The 17360-nt window shown below is 36.3% G+C and overlaps 1 protein-coding gene across 1 annotated transcript in view; it reads left to right on the plus strand.

Annotated features, from left to right (window-relative positions):
• ABCA8 (ATP binding cassette subfamily A member 8) overlaps positions 1-17360 on the plus strand; it is a 50378-nt gene that overhangs the window by 21840 nt on the left and 11178 nt on the right. The window contains exons 12-28 of the mRNA XM_023759079.1: positions 58-168; positions 1201-1376; positions 1830-1949; positions 2193-2331; positions 2931-3021; positions 3862-4001; positions 4220-4339; positions 6117-6315; positions 7897-8063; positions 10497-10630; positions 11155-11292; positions 11705-11809; positions 12853-13026; positions 13230-13343; positions 15726-15905; positions 16652-16702; positions 17145-17236. Coding sequence (XP_023614847.1) covers positions 58-168; positions 1201-1376; positions 1830-1949; positions 2193-2331; positions 2931-3021; positions 3862-4001; positions 4220-4339; positions 6117-6315; positions 7897-8063; positions 10497-10630; positions 11155-11292; positions 11705-11809; positions 12853-13026; positions 13230-13343; positions 15726-15905; positions 16652-16702; positions 17145-17236 — 2251 coding nt within the window. The remainder of the gene's footprint in view (positions 1-57; positions 169-1200; positions 1377-1829; positions 1950-2192; positions 2332-2930; positions 3022-3861; positions 4002-4219; positions 4340-6116; positions 6316-7896; positions 8064-10496; positions 10631-11154; positions 11293-11704; positions 11810-12852; positions 13027-13229; positions 13344-15725; positions 15906-16651; positions 16703-17144; positions 17237-17360) is intronic.

Raw genomic sequence — 17360 nt, forward strand, 5'->3', positions numbered from 1 at the left:
CCTGTTTTCCTTCCTTCCTTTCTCCCAGCCTTCTTTCCTTTTCTTTTTTCTTCCTAGATCTGGCATTTGACATATATGAAGGCCAAATCACTGCAATACTTGGTCACAGTGGAGCTGGAAAATCAACACTATTAAACATTCTTAGTGGGTTATCTGTTCCCACCAAAGGTAAGAGGGTTCTTCTCCCCCAAAGTCAGGCTGACAAATAAATCAGCTGTTAATAATAAGTTCTTGCCCTGGCTGGTTTGGCTCAGTGGATAGAGCGTCGGCCTGCGGACTGAAAGGTTCCAGGTTCGATTCCAGTCGGGGGCATATACCTTGGTTGCAGGCACATCCCCAGTGGGGGGGAGGGGGTCAGGAGGCAGCTGATCAATATTTCTCTCTCATCAATGTTTCTAACTCTCTATGCCTCTCCCCTCCTCTCTGTAAAAAAATCAATAAAATATATTTAAAAATAATAATAATAAGTTCTTGTGATTATTAATCACAAACACAGATTACCAGGGAAAAACGGAAGTTAATTTATAGTATTCTATAGAGGTATGTAATACTTAGTGGGTATATATGGAATTTGATTATTTCATGATCATTATTTACATGGTCCTTTGGCATTCCAACTTGTATCTGTTAGCTTTTGCTGCACAACAAGCATTCCCAAAGCTAATAGCTTAAAATAAAAATGTTTGCTTATTTCTCATGATTCTGTGGGTTGGCTGGTGGTTTTTCTGTCTGGATTAAAATAAGCGGGGCTGAACGCTTTAGCATAGCCTTACTCACACATGTGGGGCTCTAGTTAGGACCACAGCACCTCTCTTTCTACATCTCCCAGGAATCTAGTTAGGGATTCTTCATCTAGTGATGCCCATGACTCCAGAAGCAAAGAGAGGGCAACCCCAGGGTGGAGGCACTTTGCAATCCCTGCTTATATCACATCTGCTAAAATTCCATTTATCATAGAACCACACCTAACTATGAGGGGAGAATAAATAGACTACATCTTAATGGAAAAAACTGCGGAAGGGACCTTTCTCCCACCCCATACACCACACAACTAAAATGGAAGTTCACAATACCTGAGTTGTATAAACCTTGAAGATAAAACCATATTATCTAGAATGCAATAAATAACTCTATAGTGGCTTTTCATTTAGAAAAATATCTTAAGTATAATCTGATGTTAACTTCTAATCTTTGTTATAGGTTCTGTCACCGCGTATAGTAATAAACTTTCAGAAATGGCTGACCTAGAAAATATCAGCAAGCTCACTGGAGTTTGCCCACAGTACAATGTGCAATTTGACTACCTCACTGTAAGAGAAAATCTCAGACTCTTTGCTAAAATAAAAGGGATTCCACCACAGGAAGTGGAACAAGAGGTACATAAAGATATCAGAACTAATGTATTGGTCAAAATGAGAGGGTTAAGTCTATTTGCACTGAGTTCTTATGCTTTCATTAAATTATCTTTGAACAAAGTCATTGTAAGTTAAACAAAAAAATCTAATTTAGGTATTTATCTGAGTTATCTAACATTTATGTATAATTTATATGCCAACCATTATCCTTAACTTTAAATATATTAATTCATTTATTTCCCATAACAATTCTATAAGATAGATGCTATTATTACTCCCATTTTACATATTTGGAAACTGAGGTTTAAGAGAGCAAGTAACTTGACCAGGACTATGTAGCTAGTTAATGTGGAGTGGTATTCAAATCTAGTCAATCTGTCTCAGAATGCATGCTTTCCTGCCTTGTATTTATCAATGTAAAAATAAAAACAGAAAGGAATCTTGTACGTGACACAAATGTTGTCATTTGGTTAGATACAAAGAGTTGTGCTGGAGTTGCAAATGGACAGTATTGAAGACGTCCTTGCTCAAAACTTAAGTGGTGGACAGAAAAGAAAACTCACTTTTGGGATTGCCATTTTAGGAGATCCTCAGGTAAATGAGATGAAATATAGAGATGGATTAACATTTTTAAAATTAAAACTTTCCATAGTAGTTCCAACCTTTTATTTGCAAAAGACATCTATGATAAAATATTTTTGATGGGACATTAAATATAAGAACAAAATCCTAACCACAATGCCCTTGGAAATATAAATAACATGATTTCAACGTGTTTTGTGGAAGAGCCATATACTTTATTGGAAAGATCCTTTTATATACACCCCTCCACTGTAGATTTTCCTATTGGATGAACCAACTGCTGGGTTGGATCCCTTTTCAAGGCATCAAGTGTGGAACTTGCTGAAGGAGCGGAAAATGGACCGTGTGATCGTGTTCAGTACCCAGTTCATGGACGAAGCTGACATCCTGGCTGGTAAGCGCTGGTTTGCTTTAAGTATCACGATGAAGACTTGATGAGTTTTGAGAAATATGGATTGATTATATGCTCAGCAGCTGTATTGTGTAACCTAGTCACCCAGCTCTATCCAGCCGTTGGAACAGCTGGTAATGATATGAACTGGCCCAAGAATCTTACTCCCAACCACTTCTATGTATGTCCTAGGATTTTGCATTACATGGAGGTATGATCTGCCAGGAAACTCACTTATTTTGAAGGAAGAGTCTATATTCAAAGGCATTGGTTGGTCCTTTTCCTCAAAATTGAAGGAAATCAACTTGAAATATTCAAACAATTTTGATGTTTGGTCCATTAAAATGTATAATGTGATGATTCTCTATATTCAAAGATTTATCTGCATAACCTCTCTGACTGGCTGGAAGGGAAAACAATAGTCTAAAGTATATAAATAAGATAAAAATGTGTCTATTTCAGTGAGTTTTTATGAAGCCCTGTATGTGAAAATACAGAAGCTCCTGAATTAGAGTTGGATCACGCAGACAATGACCTATCTTTTTTGGGGAAAGAACGGTCAACTTCTTGACAAACTTTCTTCTTTGCTTCTTCCCTTTCAGACAGGAAAGTGTTTCTCTCCAAAGGGAAGCTGAAGTGTGCAGGCTCAAGTCTGTTTCTAAAGAAGAAATGGGGGATTGGGTATCACTTAAGGTAAGGCCACTTGAGGCTGGAGAATGAGAAATGGGCTAAAGCAAGACATGATGCTTGAAACAACATATGACAGCACACAATGAAACCTTTGATTATTACATACAGATGTTGATGTATACACATATACACAAATAAAAATAAGGAGATGTATAGCCAGATATATAGAGAGATTAGAGATAGAGATATACAGATACAGATATATGGAGTATATAGTATGAGTATATGAGTTATTGATTGGCAGATTTTAGAGATTGAGAATATAAGATAAATGGGGGATAATGTGGGTATAAGGACACATATGTAATAACTTAATAAAAAAATTTTAAAAAAAGAATATAAGATAACAAAAAAGTTTAGATAAATGTGATAGAAAATATATCTACAACACATTATTTGGTAAGAAAGGTATGTATTAAGGGAACTTTCTCAACTGACATTGTATTTCACAACCTCATCATCTCTCACCCAGGGTTTTAACAGTCTCTTAAGCAGACTCCTTGTTTCTTCTCTTTCCCCTGGCTCCTCCTCTTCCCTCTTGTTCTTTCTCTCCTGTCCATCCTCTTCATTTTATTTTTATTACTATTTTTAGATAGTAACATATTCTGTTATTTATTGATTGATTCAAAGATAAGATGCTTAACATTATTGTAGTTCAATCTTTTACTTTAAGAGGTCAGCACTATATATAATCTGATTTTTTTGACCTCTTATTTCATGTTTGGGTGACCTATTTCTTGCATTAGATTTTATGTGATTTTTCTTTGTCTCCTAGAGACAAGTAATTTTCTTCATGCAATTGGAGACAATGTTAGATAACACAGATCTATTTTTTATCACCAGTTTGCAGTTGAATGAAACGTGTGTTCAAGAAAAAATAACATCCATTGTTACAAAGCACATCCCTGATGCCCAATTATCAGCAAAAAGTGAAGGAAAACTTGTCTATACATTGCCCTTGGAAAGAACAAATAAATTTCCAGGTAATGTACAAGAATATCAAGAAATGAAATACATAAATGTTATTCATAAAAATAATATCAATGATAATTACTGTAACTAACATTAAGAGCATACAATGTGTTCGGGTATTTAAAACATGAGGTAACAATAACTAGACGTTCACCTACAGTGGGAAATATTATATTCTAATTGATGCACTATGCTTATTTTGACTTGCTATTGTGTATGTGTTTTTTAGAACTTTATGAGAATCTTGATCTCTGTCCTGACCTGGGAATTGAGAATTATGGTGTTTCCATGACAACCTTGAATGAGGTGTTCCTGAAACTAGAAGGAAAAGCAACTATTGATGAACCAGGTAAATAAAATGCATGAAAATGATCATGTAAGGATATTCATAACACCTGATTTAGTATATTGTTCAAGAAGACACCATTCCAGGCCCTGGCTGAGTATCTCAGTTGCTTAGATCATCATCTCAATACACCAAGATTGCAGGATGGATCCCTAGTCAGGGCACATATAAAAATCAACCAATGAATGCATAAATACGTGGAACAACACCTCTCTCTCTCTCTCTCTCTCTCTCTCTCTCTCTTCTCTCTAAAAACCAATAAATAAAAAACTAAAAAAAGAGAAGACACCATTCCAATAACATCATTCAGTAACATGATTACAACATGTGGGGTTTCATGATTAAGGCCATTCTTGGACAAGAATATATTAAGGTGAAGTGCTTCCCTGTCATTTTTGTTACCTCCATTGCCAATTTTGCCTTGATATTAAAAACAGCCCATTTTCTTCTACCCAAGGCTCATAGCCCTCATTGTATCCCATTTTCTAAGAGCAATTTCAGATGAAACACTTATTCTAAATCTCTCTCCAAGCACTTTGAATGTGTCATCACGCTGCCTATTGGTCTCCATGGTTTCTGATGAGAAGTCAGCTCTAGATCTTATTCAGGATTTCTTTGTATGATGAGTTGTTTGTCTCCTGCTGCTTTCTGTCTTTGGCTTTGACAATTCAACTATGATGTCTTTAGGTGTGGACCTCCTTCTGTCTATCCCCATGGTCGGCAAACCGTGGCTTGTGAGCCACAGGCGGCTCTTTGGCCCCTTCAGTGTGGCTCTTCCACAAAATACCACGTGCGGGCACGCACATACAGTGCGATTGAAACTTCGTGGCCCATGCGCAGAAGTCGGTATTTTGTGGAAGAGCCAGTATTTTGTGGAAGAGCCACACTGAAGGGGCCAAAGAGCCGCATGTGGCTTGCGAGCCACGGTTTGCTGAGCCTCAGTTTGCTGACCACTGGTCTATCCTATGTGGTATTTGTTGAGCTTCCTATACTTGTAGATTAGAGTTTGTCATCACAATTGGGAAGATTTTAGCCACTATTTCTTCAACTATGCTTTCTGTCCCTTTCTCTATATACTAAAGCCCAATTTGTCTAATATTAATACAACTAGAGGCCCGAAGCACAAAATTCGTGCAAGAGTAGGCCTTCACAGCCCCGGCTGCCTCGGCCCTCACAGCCCCGGCTTAGTCCGGAAGGTCATCCAGAAGGTTGACTGGACGATCGTTTCACTGTTCAGCCATTTGGTTGATTTGCATATTATGCTTTTATTATTATAGATTGCTTTAATTTTAATGTAATTTATGACTTTAAAATTTTTTTCAACCTGTTTGTGCTTTTCATTTAAAATGCACTTCTTATAAACAGCATATCGTTGAATTTTGCTTATTGAGACATTTTACATTTCTTATAGTGGCATGTTTAGTTCATTATTTTTAATGTGGTTGTTGCTATAGTTAGGTTTAATTTACAGTTAACCCCCTAGTTTGTAGCATGTCAATTTGTAACTTGTTTCTCTAGGTGAGCACCTAAGATAATTGTTTCCTTTCCCAAGTTTCCAAGTCACACCTAGGTGCTATGATGATCTTGCATACTTATCTTAACCTCTTTAATATATTGTCTGTGTCCATCTAAGATTTTCTTTCTGGTCCTTTTGTTCCAGTGCCTACAGTATGAGGGGATGTTATCTGTGATGTCCTCCGTACAACAAATGCCTATAGTAAGCTCAATCAAGTCCATCCGAAGTGGGCTTTTTATGCATTGCTTATTTTGTGTTTGGCAGGTATTGCCACATCTGGGGGAGGACAAGCAGAAGGAGCTGGAGACACAGAAAGACTTGTTGAGATGGAACAAGTTCTCTCTTCACTTAGTGAGATGAAAGAAACAGTAGGTGGCATGGCTCTGTGGAGACAGCAAATCTGTGCAATTGCAAGGGTCCGCTTATTGAAGCTAAAGCAGGATAGAAAATCTCTTTTATCACTGTGAGTATCAGAGTGCCATAGCTTTTGGTCAGTCGATGCATTAACAAATATTAAGGCTTAAAGACAAGAGAAAACAAACAAAAAATAAAAATAAATGTCTGCATCTGCAAAACTGGATTCAAGGGCCTTGTTTTTAGCTACTAGCAGGCTATCAAGTGGAATTTATAAGGTCTCACAGTCAATTGTAGGGGAAAAGCCAATTGTAGGGGAAAAGTTCAATTAATGTAAGTTTTCGTGTAATATTTGCTCTCCTTTATTCGTGTTTTTTTTTTTTTGGTGTGTGTTTTTGTTCATCCTCCCCTAAGAATATCTTTCCATTGATTTTAGAGAGAGTGGAAGGGAGGAGGAGAGACACAGAGAGGGAGAGAAACATCAATGTGAGAGAGACACATCAATTGGTTGCCTTCGCACTCACCCCAACCAGAGATCAAGCTTGCAACCGAGGTACATGCATGCCCTTGGCCAGAATGGAACCCTGAGCCCTTCAGTCTGCAGGCTGACGCTCTATCAGCTGAGTCAAAGCGTCTAGGCCTATTTGCTCTCCTTTAGATTTTCTATGGCCGGTGACAGAAACATTGGGATGTAGACCTTATTTCCAGCGTCCATATGCCAAGGTCTCATTTTAGTTTTTATCTAGGCATTCTACTGACTCAGCCCTAGCAGTCCTGACTCTCCCCTTATGTCCTACTTGCTCTAACCTAGATGTCCTAACTTCCCTCCAGCCCTCTTAAGTGATGGTAGCTCACTCTCCATACATACTGTGTGCATAATGGGCACCATCGCTGCTCCTAATAATCATGTCACCTCTCAGTAGCACCCTGGTGTCCAAGGGTATCAATCAGTGCCTTGTCTATGAATACGTGGATGAAGCATCAAAGAAATAGGATCTCAATAAGTACTTGCTAAATAAATAAGTAATGAGAATTCATTGAGAATATTTGACTAGGAGATGAGCATGATTTAACAAAATCTTTAAGCTTAAACTGGCCATACCACATAACAGTGTCTCCAGAGATGCCAGTCCTTTAGCAAGAATTGCAATAAGATGTATCATAAAATTAGAAATTAGGAATGGAGAAAGGTTCCAAAATAAGATATCATGAAAATATAACAAAAATTTTTTCAACTTATTGGAAATGGAGAGCACAGGAAAATAAAGAGTAAAAAATAATTGAAAATTTGGCCTGGAGATTCAAGAAACCATGCAGTCATCACAGGACTAAGTGAAGAGGATTGGCCATGAAGAAAATTGAGTATAAAGTGTTGGTGAATGAACACCACACTGGAATTCCAGGAAGAGGCAAAATCTGGACACAGAGTTAAAGGACACATGTCTCATGAAATTGTATGTGGTAGCTCATGGCCAGAGAGGAACGAGAGAAATGAACAAGAGGATAAATCTACAATTTATCATCTCTAACTTAGAGATAGGGAAAAGACAAGGTCCTCAGTAACTGACTCAGAGGGCTATATGTTTAGTTTTCATAATTTCTTGGTCTCATTCGATTAGAATCTGCCTAGACTGTTTTAAAAGGTTAGGACATGACTGTGCATTCACACTGGCAATTTTCTTCTGTGTAGGCTATTGATTCTAGGAATTGGATTTATTCCTAATCTGTTGGAGTACATCATCTCGAAAATATATGTTGGCAGTTACACATGGGAATTTTCTCCCCATTTATACTTCCTTGCTCCTGGACAACCACCACATGATCCTCTCACTCAATTATTAATCATCAATAATACAGGTAATAATGTGGTGAATGCTTCGTCTCCAATGCATTCACTATTCAGAGCATTACATAGATAACATAAACATGAGAGAAAAAAATGAGCTTTTTGCTTCTTCAGCATGTGTTCAAAACAATTTATGAGGCTTGGGGATGATGAATAGACAAGCCCAAAATAGAGCAGGAATTAAGAAAGTGTCAAGGAAAAATAAATGATCCGATAACATTTTGCAAAATAAAAAAGTTTATACCCAAAAATACATTTTAATAGCTTGAGACATAATTCACATGCCATATTTATTCATTTAAAATGTGCAGTTTGATGTTTGTTAATGTATTCACAGAATCATATAATCTTTGGTACAATTCTTTTTAGAATATTGTCATTTCAAAAAGAAATCTCATGTCATTAGCAATCATTTCCATTCACTATGCCCCCAGCTCTGATCAATCACAAATTTATTTTCTATTTCTATGGATTTGCTACTCTAGACATTTAATAGGAGTAGGTCCATAAACTATATGTATGATCTTTTTTGACTGGCTTTTTTCACTTAAAATGGTGTTTTCAAGGTTCATCTATGTTGTGTCAATATTTCATTTTTTAAATTGTTGAATAATGTTCTATTGAATGGATATACCACATTTTTTGTTATTCATCAGAGGGCTGATATTTTGGTTGTTTTTCAATAATTGGCAATTATGAGTAATGCTGTTATAAACATACATGTACTAGCTTTTAAGTGAATGTGGTTTTATTCATTTCTTTGGGATATAAACCTAGGAATAGAATTGTGTTATATAGTGACTGTGTTTAATCTTTTGAGGAACTGTCAAACCATTTTTAAAAGTGACTGCATCCATTTACATTTGCACGAGCATTTTGTGAGGATTCCAATTTCTACACACAAAAAACCCAAATTATTAAAAAATAAAATAAAATGCTTCCCAATTCTAGAGCTGAAGTGCTATCTACTGTTCCTAAGTAAAGAATGCTGTGATGTACCTTACAAAGAAAATGTGTGTGTTAGATTAGCTTTGTTCAGGCATGCATTATAGTGCTGTTGGCTGGGAGATCAAGGTTAATGAATCAACAATGAATATACAGAAGCATACATAAAATAAAATAATGCACTGATTGGTTAAAGACCAGAGGCTTACAGAGACCTAAACTTGTGTTTCCCCTATAAGCACTGATCCAGTATTCACTAATTCAGTATGTAGGATAACTTTCTTGTGACTTTATAGAAGTAAGTATATAACTACTGTGAATAATAAGAATCAACTGTAAATGTTTTGCAAATATTTCATCCTGTACATTATCTTTTCACTTTGTTATTGGTATCCTTTAAGGCAAAATGTTTTAGTTTTTATGAAGTTCAACTTATTTTTTCCCTTGCCTATGCTTTTGATGATATATTTAAGTAGGCTTTGCCTAATGCAAGATCATAAACATTTACTCCTGTATTTTCTTCTAAGGCTTTTATACTTTTAGTTCTTACATTTGGGTCTGTGATGCATTTTGAGTTCATTTTTGTGTGTGGTGTGAGGAAGGGATGCAACTTCAATAGATTTCCAGTTATCTTCCTGGGAGGGTCAGGCCATCAAACTTTCCCATTCCCTTCAGCTTCATGTTGCAGAAGCTTGAGACCACCAGAAATGGGGGGCTGAGAGATCTGGAGTTCTCTTCTTACCCATAAGGTAGAAGCTCTAATTTACGGACAAGTGGTTCTCAACATCCTCATCACAGTTCCTCCCTGGAAGACACTGTAGACTGAGTTTGAGGAGGTAGAATCTGAATCCTCCTCTAACCCATTCAGAGGGGAGCTTTTGTTATGCTAATCAGGGAAGAGTTGTGAAGGTATAGGTCTTTGTCACAGTTTCTTGGTGTTCTTACACAGATTTAGTAGATTTTTCTTAAATTAATTTCTTTTTTCATTTTCTGTATGTCTTTAAGATAATAAAAAATTTCATCATGTTGGGGTTTTTTAGTAATTTTTACAAGTTATGGTTGTTTTTCTGGGGAGGAGGTTTATGGAGCTCTTTATATAGCCATTCAACAAGTTGTCTTCCTTTATCAAGAAACATTTTGAAAATCAATTAATAATCTAGTGGTAGTGAAGTGAGACTTAGCCAATTTGGTGATTAATTAGCAGAAATTACCTATGTCATTAAAACCATATTGGTATAGCTACTCATTGAAGTCTTCTTGGAAAAAAATCAATTCCATATGCACCATATAGCAGTGAATAAATATATTATAAAGTAAAATCCATAGAAGTGAGTAGATTTTTAAATTCACAGTAGCAGGCATGTTATTATGTGGGAAAATATCCTCACAGTCCATATTACAGTAAATATTACATAAGATCATTAATTTTCATTTCACTACACAAGTGGACATTGATTTTTTTAGTTTTGAGATACCTAATACATTAAACTACAATTTAGGGGCAAGCATTGATGACTTCATACATTCCGTGGAGCTTCAGAACATAGCTTTGGAAGTGGATGCATCTGGAAATAGAACTGGCGTAGACGATCCATCTTATAATGGAGCCATTATAGTGTCTGGTCATGACAAGGTATGCTGGTCTCCATTTAAGAAATTATCCTAAAGGTGTGCAAAGCTAATAAACTATCAATATACTCTGGCCTTCAATTTAGGAAACAGAATGAAAAACAAATACAGGAATACTGCTTCCATTATTTAGTTAATTGTAGTCATTAGTATGATAAATAATTCGTATATCGATCATTGTCTACCAACACAGACTGTGTGCATTAGCAAAATAAATACTACATAATACCCACTGTCAAGAACATACTTAAGTCCAAAAAATATCTATTCCCTCTCAAGGAAACTTCTGTTTTATTCTTAAACAATAATAATATTTGATTCTAGCCGTAAGCCAGACACCTGGTGTCCTGCAAGCCAGATACCACCTATATACATGTTTCGGTTTATTTAACACAATGTTTGTTTTTGTTCAGATTATTTAACACTGTTTTTAAAACATGGTTTTTAATTAAAGTATTGAATTTTTATTTCTTTAGGGGAAAAAATGAAGATCTCTGAGAATTTATAACCTTGCTTTTTCTATTTTAGAATTACACATTTTCATTAGCATGCAATACCAAGAGACTGAATTGCTTCCCAGTTCTTATGGATATTGTTAGTAATGGGCTGCTTAGAATGGTTAAACCATCAGCACGTATCCAAACTGGAAAAAGCACGTCTTTGCTGGTGAGTATGTACTCTATGACTCTCCTCCATCAGGCATCTCCCGGGTGGCTGGGATTTTATTCTTATTGAGTAAACATCTGCAGGGCAAATTAGCATTTGGATTCATGCAAGTTCTGTGGCTTTGGGAAATCAATGTAATTTTTCAGAACTTCGACTTTTTTTAGAACTAACAAACTATATTTTCAAAGAGAACATGAAGAAATGAAAGTGAAATCGTGCAGTCCTGTGACTAGCACTTTCCTTATCCACACATGTGGGTTTCAAGCCAAAAATCAAACTTCAAAACGGGATTAGATAGTCAAGAGTTTGATAACAAAAGGGAAGGCAGGGTTATACATAGTCTGTTTAATATTTTTTAAATGATTTTCAAATTTGTGTATGCAACTCATTATATTCTTTGTCTTTTCACAAGGTACTGGATAATCCATTTGGATTCATAATGCCTACCTTGCTCTGCCTGTTTTTGTTATCCAGTTGTGCTCCTTACATTGCCATGAGCAGCATCGATGATTATAAGGTAACAATGAGTAACTGAAACTTTCCTTACTTGTTGAAGGTAATATAATTACAGGATTTTTCACATGATTTATACACGTTTACTTGAGCCGCCAATTCAGACAAAAATCCTAAGCTGTAACAATAAAAGGAAGTTTTATAAGTGGAAATATAAATGTATAGATAGAGTCTACAGAATGATTCTAAAATTTATATGAGTATGCAAATAACTGAAAATAAAATAACTTTGAAAAAGAAAAACAAAATTGGAAGATTTATGCTTCTGACTGCAAGGCTTACTACAGTGATAGTAAATAAAAATGTGTTGTATTAAGTAAGGATAATCATATAAATATATGAAATGAATAGACATTTCAGATATAAACCCACACATATGTCATCAATTGATTTTCAATAAAACTGCCAGGGAATTCAAATGGGGTAAGGTTAGTCTTTTCAGAAAACTGTATGGAAAGAAATTGATACTGTTATAAAAAACATGTTCTCGACACTCAACTCTTAGCATACACAAAATTATTTTGAAATGAATCATAGATCTTCTGGTAGGCAAATATTTCTTAGTTGGGACAGAGGAAGCATAGACCATACAAAAAAAAAATGTTATCTTGACCTTCATCAAAGTTCAAACCTTTTCTTCTTTGTAAAACACCAAGAAGCAAATAAAAAGCTGTAGGCTGGGAGAGAAATATTCACAATGCACATATATAACAAAAGATTTGTGTCAGCAATATAAAGAGTTCTTACACCCCAGTAATAGAAGATAACCTAATTTCAAAGATGGGCACAATGTTAAAACAGATACCTTACCAAAGAAGATATGTAGATGGAAAATGCTTCCATTAAAAGATGGGTAACATCTTGTGTAACCCAGAAAATAACCCCAATGAGATTCCTTTACACACCAAATAAAATGAATACATGTTAAAATGACTGACAATACAGAGTTTGTGAGGGTGTGGAGAAACTGGGATTCTCTTGCATAATCCACATTTTCTTAAACCTCAAGTTGAAATAGCATCTGTATTTTTGCTGTCTCCTGCTCAGAACAAAGTGTGGTCCCAGCTTCGGATTTCCGGGCTCTTCCCTTCCGCTTACTGGTTTGGGCAGGCGTTGGTGGACGTCCCACTATACTGGCTGATGTTCCTTCTAATGTATTTGCTGGATATCATTTTAAGCTCCAGATATTCTATAATTACATTTTTAGATCCAGCTATACATGTAAGTTACAACATTCATCGAACAAATATCATTGTATGACATAGTTAGAAACTTTGAAGATGCAAACTGTTTTCATTGATATTCACATAGTCATAAGTTATTAATAACTATAAGACCTGGTGCTGTGCTGATGTTTTGAATCTTAAATGTTTTCCGAGATTGCATTTGTCTTTAAGTAAAATGTAACATCCTGTTTATTTCAGATCCCATGTGTTATTGGTGCTGCCACATCCCTTATTTTCTTTACCTATGTAATTTCGTTCATTTTTCGCAAGGGGAGAAAAAATAGTGGCATTTGGTCTATGGTCTACTTTGTCGTAAGTATGTTTCTTTTGAACACGTATTTTATACATGTAATATATGATTCTGAGATAGTACTTTAAATTTGCCCTTGGCCCTAACCGGTTTGGCTCAATGGATAGAGGGTCGGCCTGCGGACTCAAGGGTCCCAGGTTCGATTCCGGTCAAGGGCATGTACCTTGGTTGCGGGCACGTCCCCAGTGGGGAGTGTGCAGGAGGCAGCTGATCGATGTTTCTCTCTCATTGATGTTTCTAACTTTCTATCCCTCTCCCTTCCTCTCTGTAAAAAATCAATAAAATATATTAAAAAATTTGCCCTTGGTAAAATACATTAATATGAGAGTCTAACATATTTAAAGTTTCCTGCCTTAGATATGGAGCCTCTTCAAAATCTGCCTCTTTCCCTCTCCCTATTTCTACCCGGTCTTTCTTGAAAAGTAGCCACATTTTTCTCACCATAAAATATTTAACAGAAGGAAACCTGGAAACCATCTGTATTTTCTTTTTACTGAAAAGGAAATAACCCCAAAGATCTCCATGACGCTATGCAAATACTGTAACCAGCTTAGTTAAAACTAGAAGCAACTTCTCCAACTCTCTACTAAGAATTAATTCCATAAAGTGACACTTAATTTATCTAAATTAGGAGGAAAATATATGTAATCTATAAGCATCTATTCTAATTTCCTGTCGTCAACCGTTTTAACACTGAAAGAGTGCTCAAAGGGTAAACAGATGAGTAAACAGCCAATTCCTAAAACAGTGATAAGGCAAAGTTACCAAGATACCATCCATCTTTAAAAGTCTAACACAACCACCCTATCTGGTTTGGCTCAGTGAATAGAGCATCGGCCTGCAGACTGAAGGGTCCTGGGTTCCATTCTGGTCAAGGGCACATGCCCAGGTTATGGGCTTGATCCTCAGTAGGGGGTGTGCAGGAATCAGCCAATCAATGATTCTCTCTCATCGTTGATGTTTCTCTCTCTCTCTCTCTCCCTGTCCCTTTCTCTCTGAAATATATATATATATATGATCTAACACAACTGAGTAATAAAGAGGTCTATGAAAACCAGAAAAGGGAGACAGTCATTTATAAAAATGAGAACAGAGATTTCCTTCAGGAAGTGAAACCTGAGGAAGAGTAAGATTTCAACATTTGGAGAAGAATGATGATGCAAATTGAAAAGAGTGGAGGAACAGAAACCCAAAGGGCAGAGTGTCTAGACTAGAATAAGTCCTAACTACTGGTAATAATCTGACATGAATATGGGTAGAAAACAGGCTGCAGCCTGAGCCTGTCCTAGTCGTGGTGAACATAATGGTTGGAACCATGGCTGGCCTTAAACGATGGGCTCAAGAATTTATTCTACAGCCCTAGCCAGGTAGCTCTGTTGGTTAGAGCATCATCCAATATGCCCAGGTTGTGGGACTGATACCCAGTCAGGACACATACAAAAATCAACCAATGAATGGGTGGAACAACAAATTGATGTTTCTCTCTCTCACTCACTCTCATGAGACACCATGGAAGCTAATAATTCAGAAAAGAAATATGATCACAGACACACTTTTAGGAAGAATATTCTGGAAGCCATAGAAGTGATGGTTTGTAACAGAGAGAAATTAGGAGTACAGACACTTTTAGGAAGGCATTACAGTAGTTTAGAAGAAAAAGTCTGAGAGGGTCAGATGTACTTATAACTTTCTCTTCTCCTGAATGTTGTATTTTACTACTTGTACTAAGCCACTCCAGGTTTTTAAATGCTTATATTTATCCATTGGTATAGTTAACAAGTCTCCTTTCATTGTTGCTTTATTCCTATTAGCTGTTCTTTAAAAAATATTTATTTTTATTGATTTCAGAGAGGAAGGGAGAGGAGAGAGAGATATAGAAACATCAATGATGAGAGAGAACCATTGAGTGCCCAAGAGTGCCTCCTGCACACCCCATACTGGGGATCATGCCAGCAACCTAGACATGTGCCCAGAATGGGAATTGAACCGTGACCTCCTGGTTCATAGGTCAGATGATCAACCACTGAGCCACACTGGCTGGGGATTCCTATTAGATATCAATTTCAATTTTTACCTATAATTATTGCTTATATATCATTCTGAATTTTATCTCCCAAAATAATATACAATACCTTTTTTCCTTTTCTATATTTAAAATGCTCTCCATATTAGATCCTAGATTTACCCAGTAAGGTCTCATTCATGATCCTCTGGGTGAAGGAATGTGGCTGAGTCATCAAGAGAAAATGTCCATGGAGATCCGCTCATTTCAGCTTGGTTTTCAGGGTCAAGTGGAAGTTAGGAATATCTCCAAGATGAGCCATCTTAATTTGGAGCATCTATTGATGTTCAGAGTGGTTAATATGCTTTGTTTTCCTTTTTAGATCACCCTTTTATGTGTGGCCATAATTATAGTGGAATCCCCTGGATATATTTTACTGTTTTTCATCAACTTTTTCGTACCACACATCACAATAGTTGGCTGTATCATCTTACCTTTTTATGTAAGTAATGCCACCATCTGCTCCAGTGTCCTGGAACACATAAACAATGGTGAAAGCTTTGCTTAGGGCTGGGACTCTGCAACATGTTCAGTATGTATGAAATTTGAAGATTTCTACTTCATGCTTCCAGCTGAATCTCTCTCCAGATAGGGCAATATGCTCCAACTGAACTGTAATAGAATAGTTGACCCTACTTGATGGGTGGGGAGGAAGAATAATGGGTGGGGAGAAATAAAGCAGCCTTTATACTCAATCTGGGCTCTATACACTCTTGGGCATGCTCAGCTCTAGAAGGGGGCAAATGAAATGTCTCTAATCTTAGGGATTTCAGGATTCTAGAGAAGCTCTCGATCCTTTTTTTTCTAGCTGACTGATACCTATACTTCTACCTATGGAAGGAAGGTACAGTATGTGAGTTAAGGGGTATCCATAGGGAAGAGAAAGGAAAGAAAGGGGACTTATGAAAGGGGCAGTGAGCACCAGCAGGTGTGTGAAGGTCTGTGTGATAAAGGTTAAATCTGCCCCTCTCTCAATGTTTGGGGAGGCTAGCACAACAGACCCCAAGATTCTCTCACCAGGTGATGAATAATTGCTAAATCCTATTGCTTCAAATAAAAGCACAATGGCTCATAAACCTTGGGAGGAAGGAAGACAGCTCCTCACTACACATTGTGGAATGGACCCTTAGCCAGTACTCTTCGGGGGGTATGTCAGGAGGGTTGTTGAAATGGGCCAATTCACATTATTATGGCAAAAACTCACGAAACGAAAATTTTCATGTTTAACCATTGTCTTTGTTTTTGCAGTTTTTCATGTTTTTTGAAAATGATGGAGAGCCCCTTGTGATATTCCTAATTGTAAGAACACATTCTTCTTTAAAATTTATCATGTATTTTACTAACTAAACTATTTTAATCCTGTAAACATAGCAGAACTTTTTATTAGTGTGGATATATAGGTATTTGTAGCCCATAGAGATAAAATATTTGTAAAAATAGAATATTTTTTATAAAAATCAACTAACCAGATACTATGCTTCCCAATTTTTAAGGACACTGTATAACTATTAGAGGAAATTATTTAAAGTAATGGTATCACACAATTATATTTGTTACCTATGTTTCTGTAAACAAGATTAAGAGTAAATTTACTAGTTTCACAGTTTGACAAATAGATTATTGGAAATTGGTAATGATTTTGCCAAATGCATCTTTATAGAAGTCCAATTATTCCTAACTCACTTTTCATGTGAAATGATTTTCTTTTAGTGTTTCTAGTTATGCATCTCTTTATTCCTAGACTTCCCTTCAACTTATCGTCTTGATTTTTATTCTTCGATGTCTGGAATGGAAGTTTGGAAAGATTTCGATGAGAAAGGATCCCTTCTTTCGGTCTGGAAAAATGAAATTTGATTCTTTTATTTCAGTGATCACTGTTTTAAAATATTTGATGCATAAATGAATCTATTAACAAAGAAGTGCTAAGAACTAGAATGGGCTGGGGTAGGAACCATGT

Source organism: Myotis lucifugus, unplaced genomic scaffold, assembly GCF_000147115.1.
Source record: "Myotis lucifugus unplaced genomic scaffold, Myoluc2.0 scaffold_146, whole genome shotgun sequence".
Classification (NCBI taxonomy): domain Eukaryota; kingdom Metazoa; phylum Chordata; class Mammalia; order Chiroptera; family Vespertilionidae; genus Myotis; species Myotis lucifugus.